General features: G+C 33.2%; 1 protein-coding gene across 1 annotated transcript in view; it reads right to left on the reverse strand.

Annotated features, from left to right (window-relative positions):
- Nucleotides 1-4,014: 4,014 nt before the first annotated feature.
- LOC145679277 (retinol-binding protein pinta-like) overlaps nt 4,015-16,987 on the reverse strand; it is a 71,958-nt gene continuing 58,985 nt past the window's right edge. The window contains exons 6-7 of the mRNA XM_081749865.1: nt 13,487-13,589; nt 4,015-4,293 (exon numbers count right to left, since the gene is read on the reverse strand). Coding sequence (XP_081605991.1) covers nt 4,142-4,293; nt 13,487-13,589 — 255 coding nt within the window. The 3' untranslated portion in view covers nt 4,015-4,141. The remainder of the gene's footprint in view (nt 4,294-13,486; nt 13,590-16,987) is intronic.

The raw sequence follows: 16,987 nt of genomic DNA on the forward strand, positions 1-16,987 counted from the left end.
ACCGCATATTTGATCGAAATCGCAATGACATCAACTTACGTTAAAGTCAGGAAGATTTAGGCAAAACCCTTTACCTAAACATAAAAAGGTAATATCACTAAATTAGTATGAGCCGAAATATCATAGGATGGGCCGAAATATTTATCGGCTAGGGTATCAAAATATCTAGAGTTGTCTGTGTCTTTGAGAAACATTTTGCATTTACAATAGTAGTTGGTTGTCGGTTGTGTGGAAAACATATTCTGGCTTGCACTTAAAGGATAACATTATTTGCTTGACACCTTATAACGCAATTTTGAAATATATAAATTGTTGTCAGTTACCTTGTGCTGTGGCCCTTTACTAATGAACAAAGAATGCTTCACTGGATGTTTTGTGCTGAAATCTATTTACTTTTTTCTGTAATAAGATATTAATGAATCAAGGTAGAGAAAGAACAAATATCAAATGTTCTGGATGAGCTAATGTTTGATTCTGGTTTGATGGCGTGGTTGATAATGATTCTAGATATAATGATCGACGATTACTTGAAATGAAAATGAAATGAAATTTTGAGTTTTACGTCCCACGGTTATGCCGGTTAGGCTAAAGGAGACGGTGATAATGAGTAATGAATGAAATGGTGGAATGAAGAAAGTGGGAGGAAACGGGAGAACCCCGAGAAAACCCACGCACACGGAACGATTACTTGAAATCATCATTTAGATATTCTGAAAAGAAATCAGAAGAAATAATTGTAAGATAAAATACCTAGAACATTCATAAAAGTCAATTACGTGTCCAACAGACATTCAATACAACTTTGAACGTAGTACGTTTTTGTTTATTTACTGAGCTGAAGTGTTGCTGTCTGCGAACAAGACTGTATGAAACTGAGCCACACAAAACGAACTACTTATAAACATTTTTCATACATTTCCTTTTTTTTTTTTTTTTCAGTTTCCATGAAGCAAAAATCATTTATTTCATGCAACTTTGTACCAGCTTCACCCAACGATAACAATATTAAGAAAATGTTGTACAGTTCTTTTTAACTTCATATTCCTGTTATAGGAAATATTTTGATGTAAGTAAAAGAGCATTTGCTTGAAGTAATATTGTGGTAATTTCACACAACAATATCAATCAATGTTATGCTCATCTTAATATCGATATTTAAAGTTATATTTGCCATGTTTTTCTCTTACCTAGCATTTTTTGCTATCTGGCACAATCTTAAAAATTCACTAAACTGCCGGGAAACTGGAATTTACATAGCCATTGAATAGTATAAGCACAGAATCGAAGGTGTCAAGTAGGAAAAGTTTTGCAACGAAAGTAGCCATAGATTCCATAAATTGAAATAACAAATTACAAGAGAATATATCGCTATGAATCTCAAATCAGCACTTACTTAAACTACACTTTCCTAACTTTTGTGTTGATAGTTTTATATTGCTTTTACGATATCGGAATAGTTCTCTTCGCATTTCCATGTACCGTACTGCTGCATGTCTATCTTTGGGACCTAAGCTTTGTTTGCCGGTTGAGAAACATTCCCAGTTTTTCACTTGCAGTCTCCGACAACCAAGATGTTGGCTATCAACCCTTCTAGGACATTTACTTCATTTACAATTAACAACTTACAACTAACAACTTTACTTATCAACAACTTATCGAATTGTTAAAACTACGTTGAAGTTTATTTTGATGAACAAAAGCAATTCTTCCTTTGTAAATTAATAAAAATAATTCTTTGTAAATTAACCTTAGGCTAACAGCTATCATCCTGTCTCTAGCCGCATAAGAAAACAATCCGTACACTTCAAAACATCTCACGCGTACCGAAGGCAATTCTTGCATGTCTCAGATGTTCAGTGGACGACATTCTTTCACATTGAATCTTCCTCGGAGCAGTGTTGGACGAATGTACCAATATGATCTCAAGCTTCACCCATACAAAATGAAATGGTGCAGGAATCATCGGAGGTAGATAAAAGAACGCGAGTGAGGTTGCCAGGTCAACTGGAATTAATTAATCAGAACCAGAACCTTTTTGATTTAATTCTCATGAAAGATAAAGCTAATTTCTTTCTGAAAGGATTTGTGAACAAACAGAACATTAGATATTAAGTATCTGAAAATATACGTCACGTGGAAAGCTCCTTTATAGTGTAAACTTGTCATGTGTGGTGTGGTGTGGGGGTTATGAGTGTTGTTGTGCCATACCTTTTGGAGGATGAACACAAAAAACCTGTTACTGTGAGAACGGAAAGATACACCCGTACGTTGACAAATTTCCTACTCCCACGGCTACGACAGAAAAACGTTAATCTGGAGTCGTTGTAGTTCCAACAAGATGGTGCAACGGCCAACGAAGCAAGGTAATTGATAGTAACACTCAGAATCATGTTCCCTAGAAATGTGATTTCCAGATTTGAGGGCGTTCCATGCCAGATTTGAACGCTCATGACTTTTCTTTATGAGGGCATTTGAAAGACAAAGTGTATGGAGCTCGGATGCAGATACTGGAGAAACTGAAGTACAGGATTCAGGAAGATATTTTCGCCAACACTCTGGATCTGTTACACCGAGTCACGGGCAACTTTCATGAATGACTGACCAGCTGCATTCAGAGAGGTGGAGGACACTTAAATGATGTTATATTCAAAAAATAACAACTCAACTAAAATGCAAGTGAGTATTGTAATTATCAAATGGAATAACATTCATTTATATATGGAAACCTGTGTTTTATTTCAACATGAAATTCGGAGATCAAAGCTGGACCACCCTGCATTATTCAGATTTTGTGAAATATTCCGATCTTTTATACATATAAAGAGACACCATCTTAGCAAGGACCTAACATCGTAAACTTTGGACTACCTTGAGTTACAAACAAGTCTTTAAATGCTCTTCAGTTATGAAATAATTGTGTATATTCTACGAGTATTAAAGAATTTTTGTTGGATATTTCAAAACTCATCCAAATGTAATCCCGAATTAGTCACTGTGACGTATGGTATTTCTAGCACTCACCTCGAGTTAATTCCTTTTAAACCCAGTATAATCGGAACTGAGAAATAATTTCTTCATCTGTCTGCAAAACGCAATGAATATCCTTTATAGGTATAGCTTTCTTTGTTCTTTTTTAAAATTTGTGCCCAAAATGAAGATGGCAACAGTAAGGTTTAATGAATTAATCAGTAATCTTATTATTCATCATATATGAATAAGAAAAAAGCAAAACGAAAGGGTAAAGTTTAAATTAAGATAACTAGCAACGAAGATGGAATCCTGAAGTACTGAATGCAGTTTCTCAACCACAAAAGAGCATTTTCTTATTATTACTACAGTAGTTTTGGAATTCAATATAAAATTTCTGCCCTTGATAAACTGTATAAACATATAATAAAAAAAATGTTCTTCTATCTTATATCAAAACCCAGTGCAGCGAAAAACAACGTTTCAAAAATATATTTTTCACTCTTACAGCATCATCAGCAGTAGGAAAGATACCCAGAACACATGGATAACTGAACAGTAGGAAGGAAAACACGTACTGTAAAGTGCTAGCAATATACCTTTCTATTTTGAAGTGCACTTTTCAGTGAGTGCAATGTTGCCAAACGTGTTTTATGATAAAGTGCGAAAAAATATAAATTTTCTATCAGAAAAAAACATTACACTTACTGAGAAATATAATACAATTCTTTCGCAGGTCACTCACTATACAATTATATTTTAACATCCCAATGTGACATTTGTGAGTGCCTATTACCTTCTCTACAAACATTCTTTATACCCGTACGCGACTAAATATTTCCCATAAGCCTTCGGCTCGAGCATTAAGAATATCTAGATGTTTCGCTTAGATATTTATACAACCAGCAACTCTTAAATATTTTGAGATTCGGATAACATTCTAGGACTTGCCGTGATGAATATATAAAATACTTTTGTTTTATATATAGGATACTTTAATTAATAAATCATATAACGTGTACAATGTTATACATATATTCAGTGAGATTATACATTATTTTGCATATATACATGTAAACGCATGTAAACAAGCAGCGATTTTGTTTTCAGTTTACAAAACATTATGTTGGTTAAATGTTTTTCTCCATTCTTTCTTTCGTTTAAGTTAGATTGTTTAATCTATTGTTAGCTGCCTGAACGAGCCATCCACTCCAAACAAGTCGAGATGAGATTTTGGGTTTCCTGGACGAAGAGCTTCATCCGCTTTTTTCTCGTCTTGGCTCAAGATCCATTTCCTGTGATTGATCAAAATTTCTTTCCACTGATCTAGATTAAAAAATAATAGGGGAAAAAAGAATCGATGGTAGAAACTTGGAAACAAATATATCAGAGATAGTTGCACACTTTATTTAGAACATAAAACTAACAAAAAAAGTGGTTGAAAATAAATTTAAGTACAAAGAGATAAATCAGTTGGAAAACACTTTGACATATGAGAATTAAACAGCAGTTCTAATCTTAGCTTTATTTTTTATTTTTTTTATCGTCGTTGCATGTAAACTGCCTCTTTATCCGTTGAAAAATATCTCGTATGCCACATGGATGAATAATATGGAGAAAGAATATGTATTACAATATATTTTATTATTATTATTATTATTATTATTATTATTATTATTAGTAGTAGTAGTAGTAGTAGTAGTAGTAGTAGTATATAGTTAATATTTCATAAACTTAGATCAAATTAAGGACAATTATACAAAGTCATTTAATATACAGAGATGATGTATGTCTCTTTCTCTTCTAATTGCGCAGCCTTGAGAGAAGTCTTAAAACTAGAGAAATTGTGTATCGGTCTAGAGATGTGAAGATATTTTCCAATAAATAAATAAATAAATAAATAATATAATTCTCCAAATTTGATACAAATTTCACTGTATAATGATTATTAAAGTGACGAATAACTCAAAGTTCAGTATATATACATGGTAGAGCTTGAAAATCAAGTAAATGTTAAAGCAACAGATATAAAAGGTGATATTAGAGAGAAAAATATTGCATGAAATGAAATGTACTGAATTTTCTTTCTTTTCTAAATAGTAATGTATTTTTGTATTGCTTTAAAAGATATGCGAAGCATACATTATATTTCTGAAGTTCTGGTAAAGCAAAATTTATAAATTGAGAGGTATAACGAACTTTTCGAAATATTCCCATTGATAATGTAACTTTCCAAATTTAACATAGAAATATATCCATGTCTCTCGCTTAAATGTTCCTCGCATTAAGATTTATATCATTTCAAATTTCTACTGCTAAATCTAAAGAACAAGTATTACTTATAATATATGCATAATAACCACATCCAGTGCAGTACTAAGACGGTTGGTATTTTGCAAAATTAAGGTTGTTACGTATGTTATCCTCTTCTTGTTCTAATGACTAGATTGCTTAAAACTTACAGGAATTATTGTCAATAAAATTTTATAAATAAAATATTTGTTTGTTTCGTTTTACTGTAATAATCATAGTAAAAACTTTGCAATAAAAAAACTTTTTGTGTTGTTTCTTCCCTAGTATTAATTAATTAATTATGAAACATCGGCTGAAGCCTCTGCTATTATCACGTGAAATTCTGCAAATCATTTAAGTAGAAACTTTCACCCTATTTAGAACAAGACAATTAAGTTTGTATATCACGTAACTGAAACATTAAATGGAGTGCTTTTCAACCTATATCATTTCTGACACAATAACTGTGTAGTTTAAAATCTTACGGGTCATATCTATAAAAATTAACATTTTATTCGTGTTGATCATAAAGAAATATTACAGTAAACGCAATTAAAAAACAGAAAATATTATTTCATAAAATGAAAAATAATTATTCCATAATGAAGATTGGATCATTATTTGGTTTCAGTATCCTAACTTTTTTTCGGCACATCGGTGGGTGCATGGCTGCATACCGTTTACAAATTATTGCTTTAATATATAATTTGAGTAGGATAAAAAGGCAAGACACGAGAAAGACACTGGCATACGATGAGTAAAGCGGTTTCTGTTTCTGCATCATGGAACGTATGATTTAAACTTCGTTTGACTTAGCCAATAAATATAATTTGCCAAAGTATCATTCTATACATTTAAACTCAATATCTTCTTAGTTAGCACACACTTGTACTGAGTTTTACTTCATGAAGGAAATAGCTAATCATAAAATTTTCGATAAAGCAAACATTTCTTTTACAAAAAGAACATTTTTCGATGCATAGGAGTAACAATTTTAGAGAAAGGAGTTTACACAAGTCTCAACAGATTCAACTTAAATATATAAATTCTAAGCTATGACCAAATGCAAAAGCAGGCTAATCTTACGCAATTACTGAAGAAACGTATCAAGAAGTGTTGCTTTTCAAACATGTAATTTCCATTTGATTATTGAAGGAAGTTCTAAATATAAAGGCCGTAACATACCAACATTTCCTTTTCAATTTAGCCTTCATAGTCTTCCGAAAACAACTTCAAGTTCTCCTTAAATTACATTTCTATTGGTTCTCATACTTTTCAAAATGGTACGCAAATCCTAAATAAAAATTACACAAGCAGTAGTATTCAGATACCGATATAGTCGAAAAAGGTGAAAACAATTTCTTTTCTTCTCTGAATCAACACATGTGGAGACGTATCTACTTGGCGATTTCCTTAGCTTCCATGAAAATGAAATTGTGGAAAGAACCTCTCTGGAAAGTAAAGGTACTGTACATCTATACACACACGCTCATACTCGTACACACTGTAAGGCAGTAAGTGAAGTATAAAAATAATAAAAAAAAAAAGAGAAAGAAATTTGTATTGGTCCTGATTGACACAGTAAAATTTAAATCCTAACATTATCATTGTAGTCTGCTCGCAGTTTAAACAACAGTTTATTTGCAAGTAATCAGTTTTTATGAGCTTGAACAATGCTATAGTAAACAAGGATTGAAGCTTTATATATATTGAATCGTGTAATGGTTGTAGCGTTCAATTAAATATATTTGTTTGCTGTTATAGCTAAGTGAACCAAAACGATATGTAATTTTTATCCTTAATATACTCAAATATGAATTGTGTGATTCGTGTTTTTGCCTTCGTTGTTTATTCACCTATATTGTGGAAGAACACGAAGTTAGGATTTTACGTTAAGTTCGTTTCATAGGATATCCACATGCCACTTTAAAAGAGAGGCTATTTTTAGATTTCCCTAAAAGATTTATATTACTCTAAACCCTGTTAATGGCATAGTGGGAATCAGCAATGCCATTCCAGATTTTATTGCAGGAAGGGGTCAAGATTCTCTATGATAAGTAGAATATAACATTTTCGTTAGTATAATGATATTTATTATATACTGATATTCGAGTATAATCAATATATATTAATTATATATCACTATATATACAGGCTGTATACGCTGACCAGCCATAACATTATGGTCCCTTTGGGTTGTAGGTCAACAGCAATGTGGTTTGGCACTGAAGCAATGATGACTTGGTAAGGGCTGGATACAAGATGGACCACATCTGCTCCACTAGTTCTTATAACTTCCGCGGAGCTCGGATTTACATTCAACGACAGCTAAAAGGAATTCAGTTGGGTAAAACTCGGGGGAGTTTGAGAGTCTTTGCAGCAATTGAAACTTAGCAATGAGTTTTCCAAACCACTACGGCACAACAGTTAATCTTGTGACACGGAGCTCTGTTCTGCTGAAATATGCCATTCCCAGCTGGAAATATGAACGACATGAATGGGTGTATGTGATCACAGCAATGACTTGTCGATAGCTAGGAGCTGTCAGGGAGCACTCTACACGCAATACTAGGGCTATAGATGACCATAAATTAAGATTACCCAAATCATACTGGAGATATTACCGACCTCATTACTAAGAGGTTAGCGTGCGCGCCTGTAGAGTGGGAGATCCGGGTTTGATTTCCGGTAGGAGCTCATGTTGTTCGGATCCCACGTTAAACTGTAGACCCATATCTCATATAACCTCACTGCTCAAAGGGAAGCTAAACTGAAAATGAAATGAACCACTTAAGGTTAGAATACAGGGTTAAGAGAGGGGATGGAACCTATTTTTGGCAAGCTATATCGATTTAAAAAATGCATCTCGATATTTCTTACTGTCTTTGATTTGATACCTCTCGACATATGGATGGACTAACGAACATAGCCGTTCTATAGGACCTTCGACCTTTATGCACGTCATAGCTTAGAAGCAGTGGCATAACAATAGTCTTTGGCGCCCCTAGGCAAAATCCCTAGCAGCGCCCCCCTCACCTATCGAATAGGCCCATGCATGACCATGTACACTTATGCGTACGCGCATAAATGGCCATAAATCGAAAATTATCAGTAGGAGGGTATTGACCGTTCCTCTTTTTATATCGTTGTGGTATGTCTTTTAAAAGTAAATTTTACAGAGTGTCCTGTTCATTAAAAATATAATCATGTACAATTCGGATTGTTTTACAGTGGTAGTATAAATAAACAGTACTGTATCAATCAGTATTACCACAAGGATTTCAAATGAATATATATACTATGTTACGATTTTACATAATTATACAATAAATAATAAACCTTCTGAAGCATGTTTTTCTATTTTCAGTTTTTTAATCGACAAATTGTATAGTCAAAAGTGTTTTTTTCTTACTCTTGCTTCTGCAATTCTTTTATCAGATCAGAGATGTCCAATCCATTAGCTCTTTTTTGCTCAATACTCAGAATGACCACACCCCAAGGCGTTCTTGGGTCATACGTAATGCTTCTGAGATATGTCTTGTTTAATTGTCTAACTTAGAGAATGATCGCTCAGCAGTTGTATCTGTAACAGGAAGAGTTACATATAAACAAAACGTAGTCATCCAATTTGGAAATGCTGAGCTGAGGTCAGATTCGGTAATAAAATGAAGAATCTCTTCCTGGGTTGAAAGATTTGAAAGTCTGTCTTGAAAAGTATCTCTGAAAGTCAACACTTCTCGTGCAAAGTGATTGGATAAATCGTCTGCATACAGAAGCACAAAGTTATAAGACTGCTTAGTAACCTCTTCTTCAGGAGTGGTCCGTAACATTGACGAACATAAGAACGAAAATCTTCCACAAACTTCCCTCATTCCTTCGAAGCGTACTTTATGTTTACTATTACGGAGTCGAGAATAGCTATAGCACTTTGATCTCGAATTCTTTCACAGGGTCGTAAATCGTGTATCTTGTGTCAATTCATCAAAGAATATTTTCGGCACTGGCTTCCTTCGTTTTTCTAACTTACCTGAAACTCTCTAAAGAGAAAAGTCATCACGTCTACAAAAAAAAAAAAAAAAAAAAAAAGTAATATTGCAATCGGTATTTAAAAGGTCAGCTAATTATTACTCTTATAATGTTGAAATTAGAGCCAAAATAGTTCAGTATTCTCCCAGGCCCGTATCCAGGGGGATCTAGGGGGCCGGGACACCCTAAATTTTTGCTGCCCCCTCTAAAATTTTTGCGGTAGGCTTGCAAATGAACTATAATATGGTGATGAACTATAATAAGGTTGGATTGGGCCCCCCTAACTTTAGCCGGGCCCCCTACATTTTTGGACTCGCTACCGGCCTGTATCCTCCTCATTCATTTAACATTACGTAATCTTAGCCAGTATCAGGAGAGAATGAAGGCAAAATTTTCACCCGGCCAAATTGTCTTTTTGACGCCCCCGCGGCACCTAGTCCTAGCCTATATTTAGAATTTTATTACATTGATATTAGAAAATACGTTCGAAAATTTATTTTCGGGTGCTCGTTTGGGCGCGACCTGACGTTGGTTCTCTAGACAATTGTCCGGTTTGCCCGACCCTTGGTACTTGTGCTTGATTTTGTGTAGCAGCGGAACGTAGTAATTGTGATGTGCTTAATAATCATGGCAACACTTTTAAACTCGTTTTAATCCAGATCATATAAGTCATAGAATTTGTCATTATTATCGAAAGCCTGTTGCGCAGGGAAATTCTATTTAAAGTTAGTAAGCTCAGTACATGTAATCAGTGTCGGATTTACGTATAAGCGAAACAAGCTGTAGCTTAGGGCCCCACTCACTTGGTAGCCCAAAAATTAAAAAAAAAAAAAAAAAAAAAAAAACTGATTGTAATGTAATTTTCAAATAACAAAAAACAAATACATTAAACGCACATACAACAATAGTGTTTTGCATTGTTATGTATTAGGCTTTTATGAAACAAGTAATAGGGGTTTATTTCTCAGCCCCTCTTGTAATGAGGCCTTTGATATCCAGTCCCGCTTATAATGGAGCCCTTGCTTCCCAACTCTACTTGTAATGGCCCTTGTTTCCATTTAGATAACAGTTGGGTTTATAATTTAGTGTATAGCATATATTCAAACCTAAAAAACGGCGACATTTTGTCGCTAGAAAAGAAAGCTCAACGTATAAAGGGCCTGTTGAGTGTTCACAGTTGAATGCTCCATCAAACCTAAAATCGACGCTGCATGTAATATAGGACTGATATCGTATTAATACAGGAGGATTCATTTCTTAATTAGACAGTGCTATAGCTTCGACGAGATTACAGTAATGCCAATAATTTGATACGCAAATGCAATAAACTGCGAGTGAAGTGAGCAGGAATTTTTATTCTTGCCGTGTACGGAAATGAAGACCGCGAAAACTTGTGACTCCGTTTATATAATGTGCTCCTTTTTTTAAATTAAAAGTCTAGAGCGCCCCCTAATATACCGAAATACCCTTGTGCTCGTAGGCAATACCTACCCTGCCTACCCTATTGCTACGTCACTGCTTAGAAATATGATAATAACATATGTTAACCCTTGTAAACGCGCAAGGGAGATTTTTTTTTTTTTTTTTTACTAGGATGGGTCATAATACATATCATTGCTATACACCAAGTTATTTTTGAGCATACTAAGACTTACTTATTTTGGAGTGGAATCGTGTGCTACGTAACTTTGTATGTTCATATTTTGCGTACGTGGTTCATTTGAGCAGTTACAAGTAGTTGAAAATATTACTCTCTGTAGAAATATTTACCCCACGCGCCTATATTTGTTATTATTATTATCTATTTCTTAAATTGTTTATGTACTGATATGCATTTTGAGACGTGGAAGCTGAAGCAATTTTAGAAGCATCGGATAATAAAGTTTAGGGAAATACATTTTTTAATCACGTGATGACTTCTAGAAATTAGTAATAATGATTCCAAACCAACAATACAATAATACATAGAATACAGTAATACAATCCATTAATGCATAGAATAGTACCATGTGAAAATAATATGTGCCCATTCGAATACTAAGTGTGTGCCCTTGGAACATTTTTTTTTTTTTTTTTGAAAGAAACACTGGGTACAAGAAATCACCAAATGTGTACAATGCAGAACGATACATTGTAACAAAGCAACCTAATGTCAAACAAATAGTGTAAGATTCGGAAAGAGCTATACAGACCTGTAGCTATAATTATTTACAGGGGATGCAATATTTCAGAGAGTAGTATTCAGATAAACTTGACAAAAACTCATGCTTAAACCAAGAAGATTGACATCATGTCACTCGATGTGTTTTATACGTTAAGATCGAAGTTCAACCACTGAGAATAAAGCCTAAAATTCTTAACTTTAGAAAGAAGAAAATACTAAATTTGAAACAGCGAAACTCACACTTTATTATTATTATTATTATTATTATTATTATTATTATTATTATTATTATTATTATTATTATTATTATTATTATTATTATTATTATTATTATTAAGCGTTGTTGAACATGTACTTTATAGAAGTAGAAAAACTGAATATTAATACCAAAAGAAACCAGATTGGAAATTATCAACTTCACAATAATGACCAAGGAAGGACTTACTTGGAACAAAATGTATTGATTACCCGTCTGTTGATTGGTCTCACACCACGTGTTTTTATTCTAACCACCGCCTGTAAGAATAACTATTATGAGTGTAATAAGTTAACTTATTCGTATCCTTGAAACATCAAACTTTGTTAAAAGTCCTCCTCAAAGTAGAGAAGGAAGCGATTAAGTTGACTGGGAAATTTAAAATAAATGGTTGATAACTCTTGCTTCTTCTCCGTGCAGATCCGCTTATTATTGCAACGTACACCCAAGAAATAAAAACTTCTGATGCATCCAACTTATTTCCTCTCTTCCTTTTGCTTTTATTCCTCCTCATGGCTCATCCTTTCATTTCTCAAAATATTTCCCCTTCCTCACTTGACACACTCTTTATATAAATATAAATACGTAAAATTTTGTATGTTTATCCCTAAACAAATTCACATAATTCGCTAGGCGTACTGCTGGTGCTAGGTATCTGTAGGGAAGAGGCTATTTAGAATTTTTAAAATGTTTATTCTAAGGCAAAAGAAGGGGTCTACATTTACCAAAAATTAATATCAAAAGAGCCCTTTAACTTAGGAAGAGGAAACATACTATGTAAAAGCCTCGTTACAAATGACTGGACACGCATCTTGACGTTCTTTTGAAAATTCCGATTCTGAAGAGGGAAAATGAGAATTTCTGTAACGTTTTATTGTCCCATTTCGTATTTATAAAATTACCAAATATAGAAGTCGGTTGAACTATTTACAATGAATTTCTGAAATAGCATTAGTAACAAGACAGACCTACAGCCAGCCCAAAAATGTAGGGGGGGGGCGGTAGAAGTTAGGGGGTCCGATCCAATCATATTCTATTTCATCACCATACTATAGTTCATTTGCAAGCCTGCCGTGAAAACTTTAGGGAAGCTATCAAAAATTTAAGGGGCGGCCCCCTAGACCCCCCTGTGGATACGGGCCTGTAACAAGATGTGCAAATCAGCAAGAAAGAAGTAATATATAAATAAATGACTAACAATTCTACATTACAGATATAGGTTTGTGATATTCATAACACATTATCTACTAATCCATATTCTGTTTGCGCGAAAAAAAAAGGATAAAAGTACATGGTGAGCATAAAGTCTTGCCGTGATTACAAAAAAAAAAAAAAAAAAAAAAAAAAATTACAGAAGAACCGTTTGACATAATAATGTAAATACTGGTCAGTTTTATAGGTTAATATTTTAAGTTTTTTTTTAAGACTACTTACGTTACTTATGTTGCTCATGGGCGATTTGCTATCGTAATATCACAGCATGCATTGCGCTTTCTGCTGCTTCGATGCCATTTCGCCAACTAACCCGCGTGCGCCAGGTAGGCCTAACGTACTGCGTCACTCTTGGGTAGCACCAGTGCCATCTATTGCTCTTTTTTTTAAAAAAAAAAAAACTTGTAATACTAACCTATGTAACGGACCAGAATTTACATTATTCTGTCCAACGGTTATTCCGTAATATTTTTTTTTTATAATGAGGGCAGGAGTTTATGCTCATGATGTATATTAATTTTTTTCAAACATTGTTCAAACGAAAATGTGGAATAAAGTGCTCAACGTACCGTTTAATTGAAATAATGATCCTCCATGTCCTCCTAGTTCCTCTGGCAACAAATCCCTTGACAGAAATTTGTGGAGCTCGTTGACATCAGAGTGTAAATACAACTAGATAAGAATGTATATTGATATAAAAACTTGATAAATACAGAATTGATTATGTTATAAGGTATTCAATTTACTCAAGTAATATAGTACTGAAATATACAATTTAATAAGGTATTTCTTTTAGTTTGTGCACTTTTCTTATAAATACGATCGATTCTTTCAAATCTATGACGCTTAACTAAATCTATCAAAATATTTTTTTTTTTTTAATATCTGAGAGCTAAAGTATGTTTTTCACAGTTGAATATCGTGATAAAAGCTGAAAAAATATTGTTTCATTTTAAAAGCATTAACAATTCAATTACAGAGTTAAACTTCAACAAAATCGCAGTTACAACTAGAAAACTTGACCTTAAGACAATATTATTTTAAATAATTACTACTTTCATGACGAGAGTATATGCTAATTTGTGAAAATTAAAATAAGCCGTAACAGTTTCAATAACTTAACGTTATCTTCATCAGACAGATTAAGAGAGCAAGAGACAAAAGATTAATAAACTGGACAAATGGACTTAAAATACATGAATTTTGAGAGAAATTGTTAGAACAAATTGAAGAATAAAATCACGGATATGAGAAATTATAAAGAGAAGCGATAGAAATAAAATTATATGATGGAACATTAAATTGAGAGGAAAGTTGAAAATTAACTGTTATTTGGAATAATTTATTAAAATAATAATAAAAGAGAAAAGTTAAAATAATAATCATTAAGAAAACAGTTTTAAATTTAAAATGAAACTGTAAATTACAGCAATACCTGATTGTAACACATTAAAAATTAAAAATTATAAAATGCAGCAATTAAAATTATATAACAATAATAATTAAACGTTATGAAGATATCTCTTTCAGCTTATATCTGATGAACATATCGTTAAGTTATTGAAACTGTTACGACTTATTTTAATTTTAATAAATAAGTATATACTCTGGTAAGAAAAGCATTAATGATTTAAGTAGTAATTTAAAGTACTGAACCTACCTTTGTTTTATTTTGTGTCTGATACAGTAGCAATTGAAGCAACCCAATGTTATGTCAAGGGAATTCACTCTTACTCTGTCAAGTTATGAATTTGAATATTTTGATTTACTTACAGATTAAAATTATTGTAACTATAACAATTAGTTTTTAAACATTTTTAAAGAAAATAATTCAGAAATGTTTTACCTTCATTGCAGACTAGGAGTACTCATAGGGTGGCTCTTCTGCATTAGCTTTGAGTGCAAGTTATATATTCTTTTTTGTTAATATTTGAATCATATATGAAAATCAGGTCTTTCAACAGAACTGTTTTTTAGAACTTTAAAGTTTTTTTGCAATTTCTTGCTTTTGCTTTTACTATCGGTCGAAAAGCTTCTATGAATATAATTCGTAGGTTGAATTCCTGCTACCCTTTCAGCACAATTGATATATGAGACTTGGACCTAGAGTTTAAGGTAGAATCTGAACAATTGTAATGAGTTCAAATATCAAGGCCTTCCAACCCGGAATCGAACTTGCAACCTCGTGCATTACAGGCACCCGCGCTAGCTACTAGACAAGTGGGAAGAGCTCTATATATTGAATAAAGAATTATGCAGGACAGATTTCACAAAAGTATTATGGATTTTTTTTAAGGCAAATATACGATACATTAGTTCTTAAATTCATTGGAAGACATAGCCATCCCATCACCGTTGGTGTAAGGGCTAAAGCATGCACTTCATGTGCACGAGGACTCGCATACCTTTCTCAGTAGGATCATATTAATCTCTTAACACATTATAATAGTTCGGATTCCACATTAAACTGTAGGCTCACGTTTCACATTTTCTTGCTGCTGAAAGGGACACTGAACTCCAATACAACCAACGAGTTATTCAGAGAAATTTCTTGATTGAAAGCAGAAGCAAAATCTAGAAATGACAAAAAAATAATAATAATAATAAATAAATAAATAAATAAAAAATAAAATTATGAAAACAGTTTTAACGAAAGTTCTGATTTTTATGTCTTACATAGCCTTGGTGTTAGAAAGGACCATTAAACTTCAACAAACAGAAAAGAATGATGAGAAAACACACTCTTTTAGAAAACAAATAACTTTAGATTATCTTTTGAGACCAGGTATCTTTTTGCTAAAAGACAAAATTCTTTTTGTACTACTATTATACAAAATATTATCTATCTGCGAGGGCTGATCAACAAACACTGAGACTGATTATTGTACCGCAGTTTCCTTTGTTGCCGAATACCTGCACGTTTGATAGTTGAAAGCGTTGTGTTTCATGTATACTCTCACTAGCTGGCAGCATTGTCGTATTGGTAGGTTGGGAATAATCCGCTGTGTTTTAGACACTGCTTCCATTTCGCACCACAACGTGCTGTGTATATGCATACAATGGAAGTTATACGGGAAAAATAGTATGAAGCAATAAAGATTTGTTTTCCCTTCAACCATACAGCTTCTGAAACATACGAAAAGCTCAAGCAAGCTCACGGTGAAAATGCATTACCTCGAGCAACAGTGTTTCACTGGTTTAAAGAATTCAAAGAAAGACGAGTTTTATGTTAAGTAAGGTGGACCTGGTATTTCGGCCTCTGCTATGACAGAAAAAAACATTAATACTGCTGCTGTGATTGTCCGTGAATATCGAAGGATAACATTGTGTAAACTAAGTGAAGTGTTGGGAATTTCATATGGTAGTGTTTTTTCAATAATGCACGATCATATGAAGGTGATACGAGAAATGCACAGAAAGTTAACATCCTAATAAACCGCATTCATTTCGGAAATTTCGTACCGACGCGACGTTGTGGAAACAGAAAATTAATTGACTATGGTTAACGAAAAAGAAAAATACTTTTGGAAGTAAGGCGTACAATATAGTGTATGTTCAACTTTGATACCATTAGTGTGAACGTCTCAAATTCACTTACATAAATTTCGAAAATCGAACGAGATTCCGAAGTAATGGCAATTTTAAACTAGAAATACAATTCACTGAATAAAGTAACATTTATTGAAAATAATAAATGCATAACAGTTCCTCCAACTAACTGAACACATTCGCTTCATCAGACACTATAACAAACAAGAGGGAATTACATCGAATTATGAATGTTATAACACTGACACGGATACAAGGATTCTTTTCCAGGAATTGTATAAGATCTTTTCACCCCCTTTGAGCATCTTTTCCTTGATCCTATCAAAACGAGTGTCTTTCCTTTATGAGTAGGTAAATATTTCAAGAAACAAACGAGTCTAACTATAAAGACTTTAAAATGGTTTAGAAGTGAGCAGTTTCATAAACTGTTTTAAGTCATTTTTCTTAGTTTCGTTACACACAATGAATTTGCTCCCTGTTTCTATCTGCATGATAATTCGAATAAATTCTAGAGGAGATTC

This window comes from Thermobia domestica, chromosome 2 (genome assembly GCF_964235325.1).
Source record: "Thermobia domestica chromosome 2, izTheDome1.hap1.1, whole genome shotgun sequence".
Taxonomy (NCBI): domain Eukaryota; kingdom Metazoa; phylum Arthropoda; class Insecta; order Zygentoma; family Lepismatidae; genus Thermobia; species Thermobia domestica.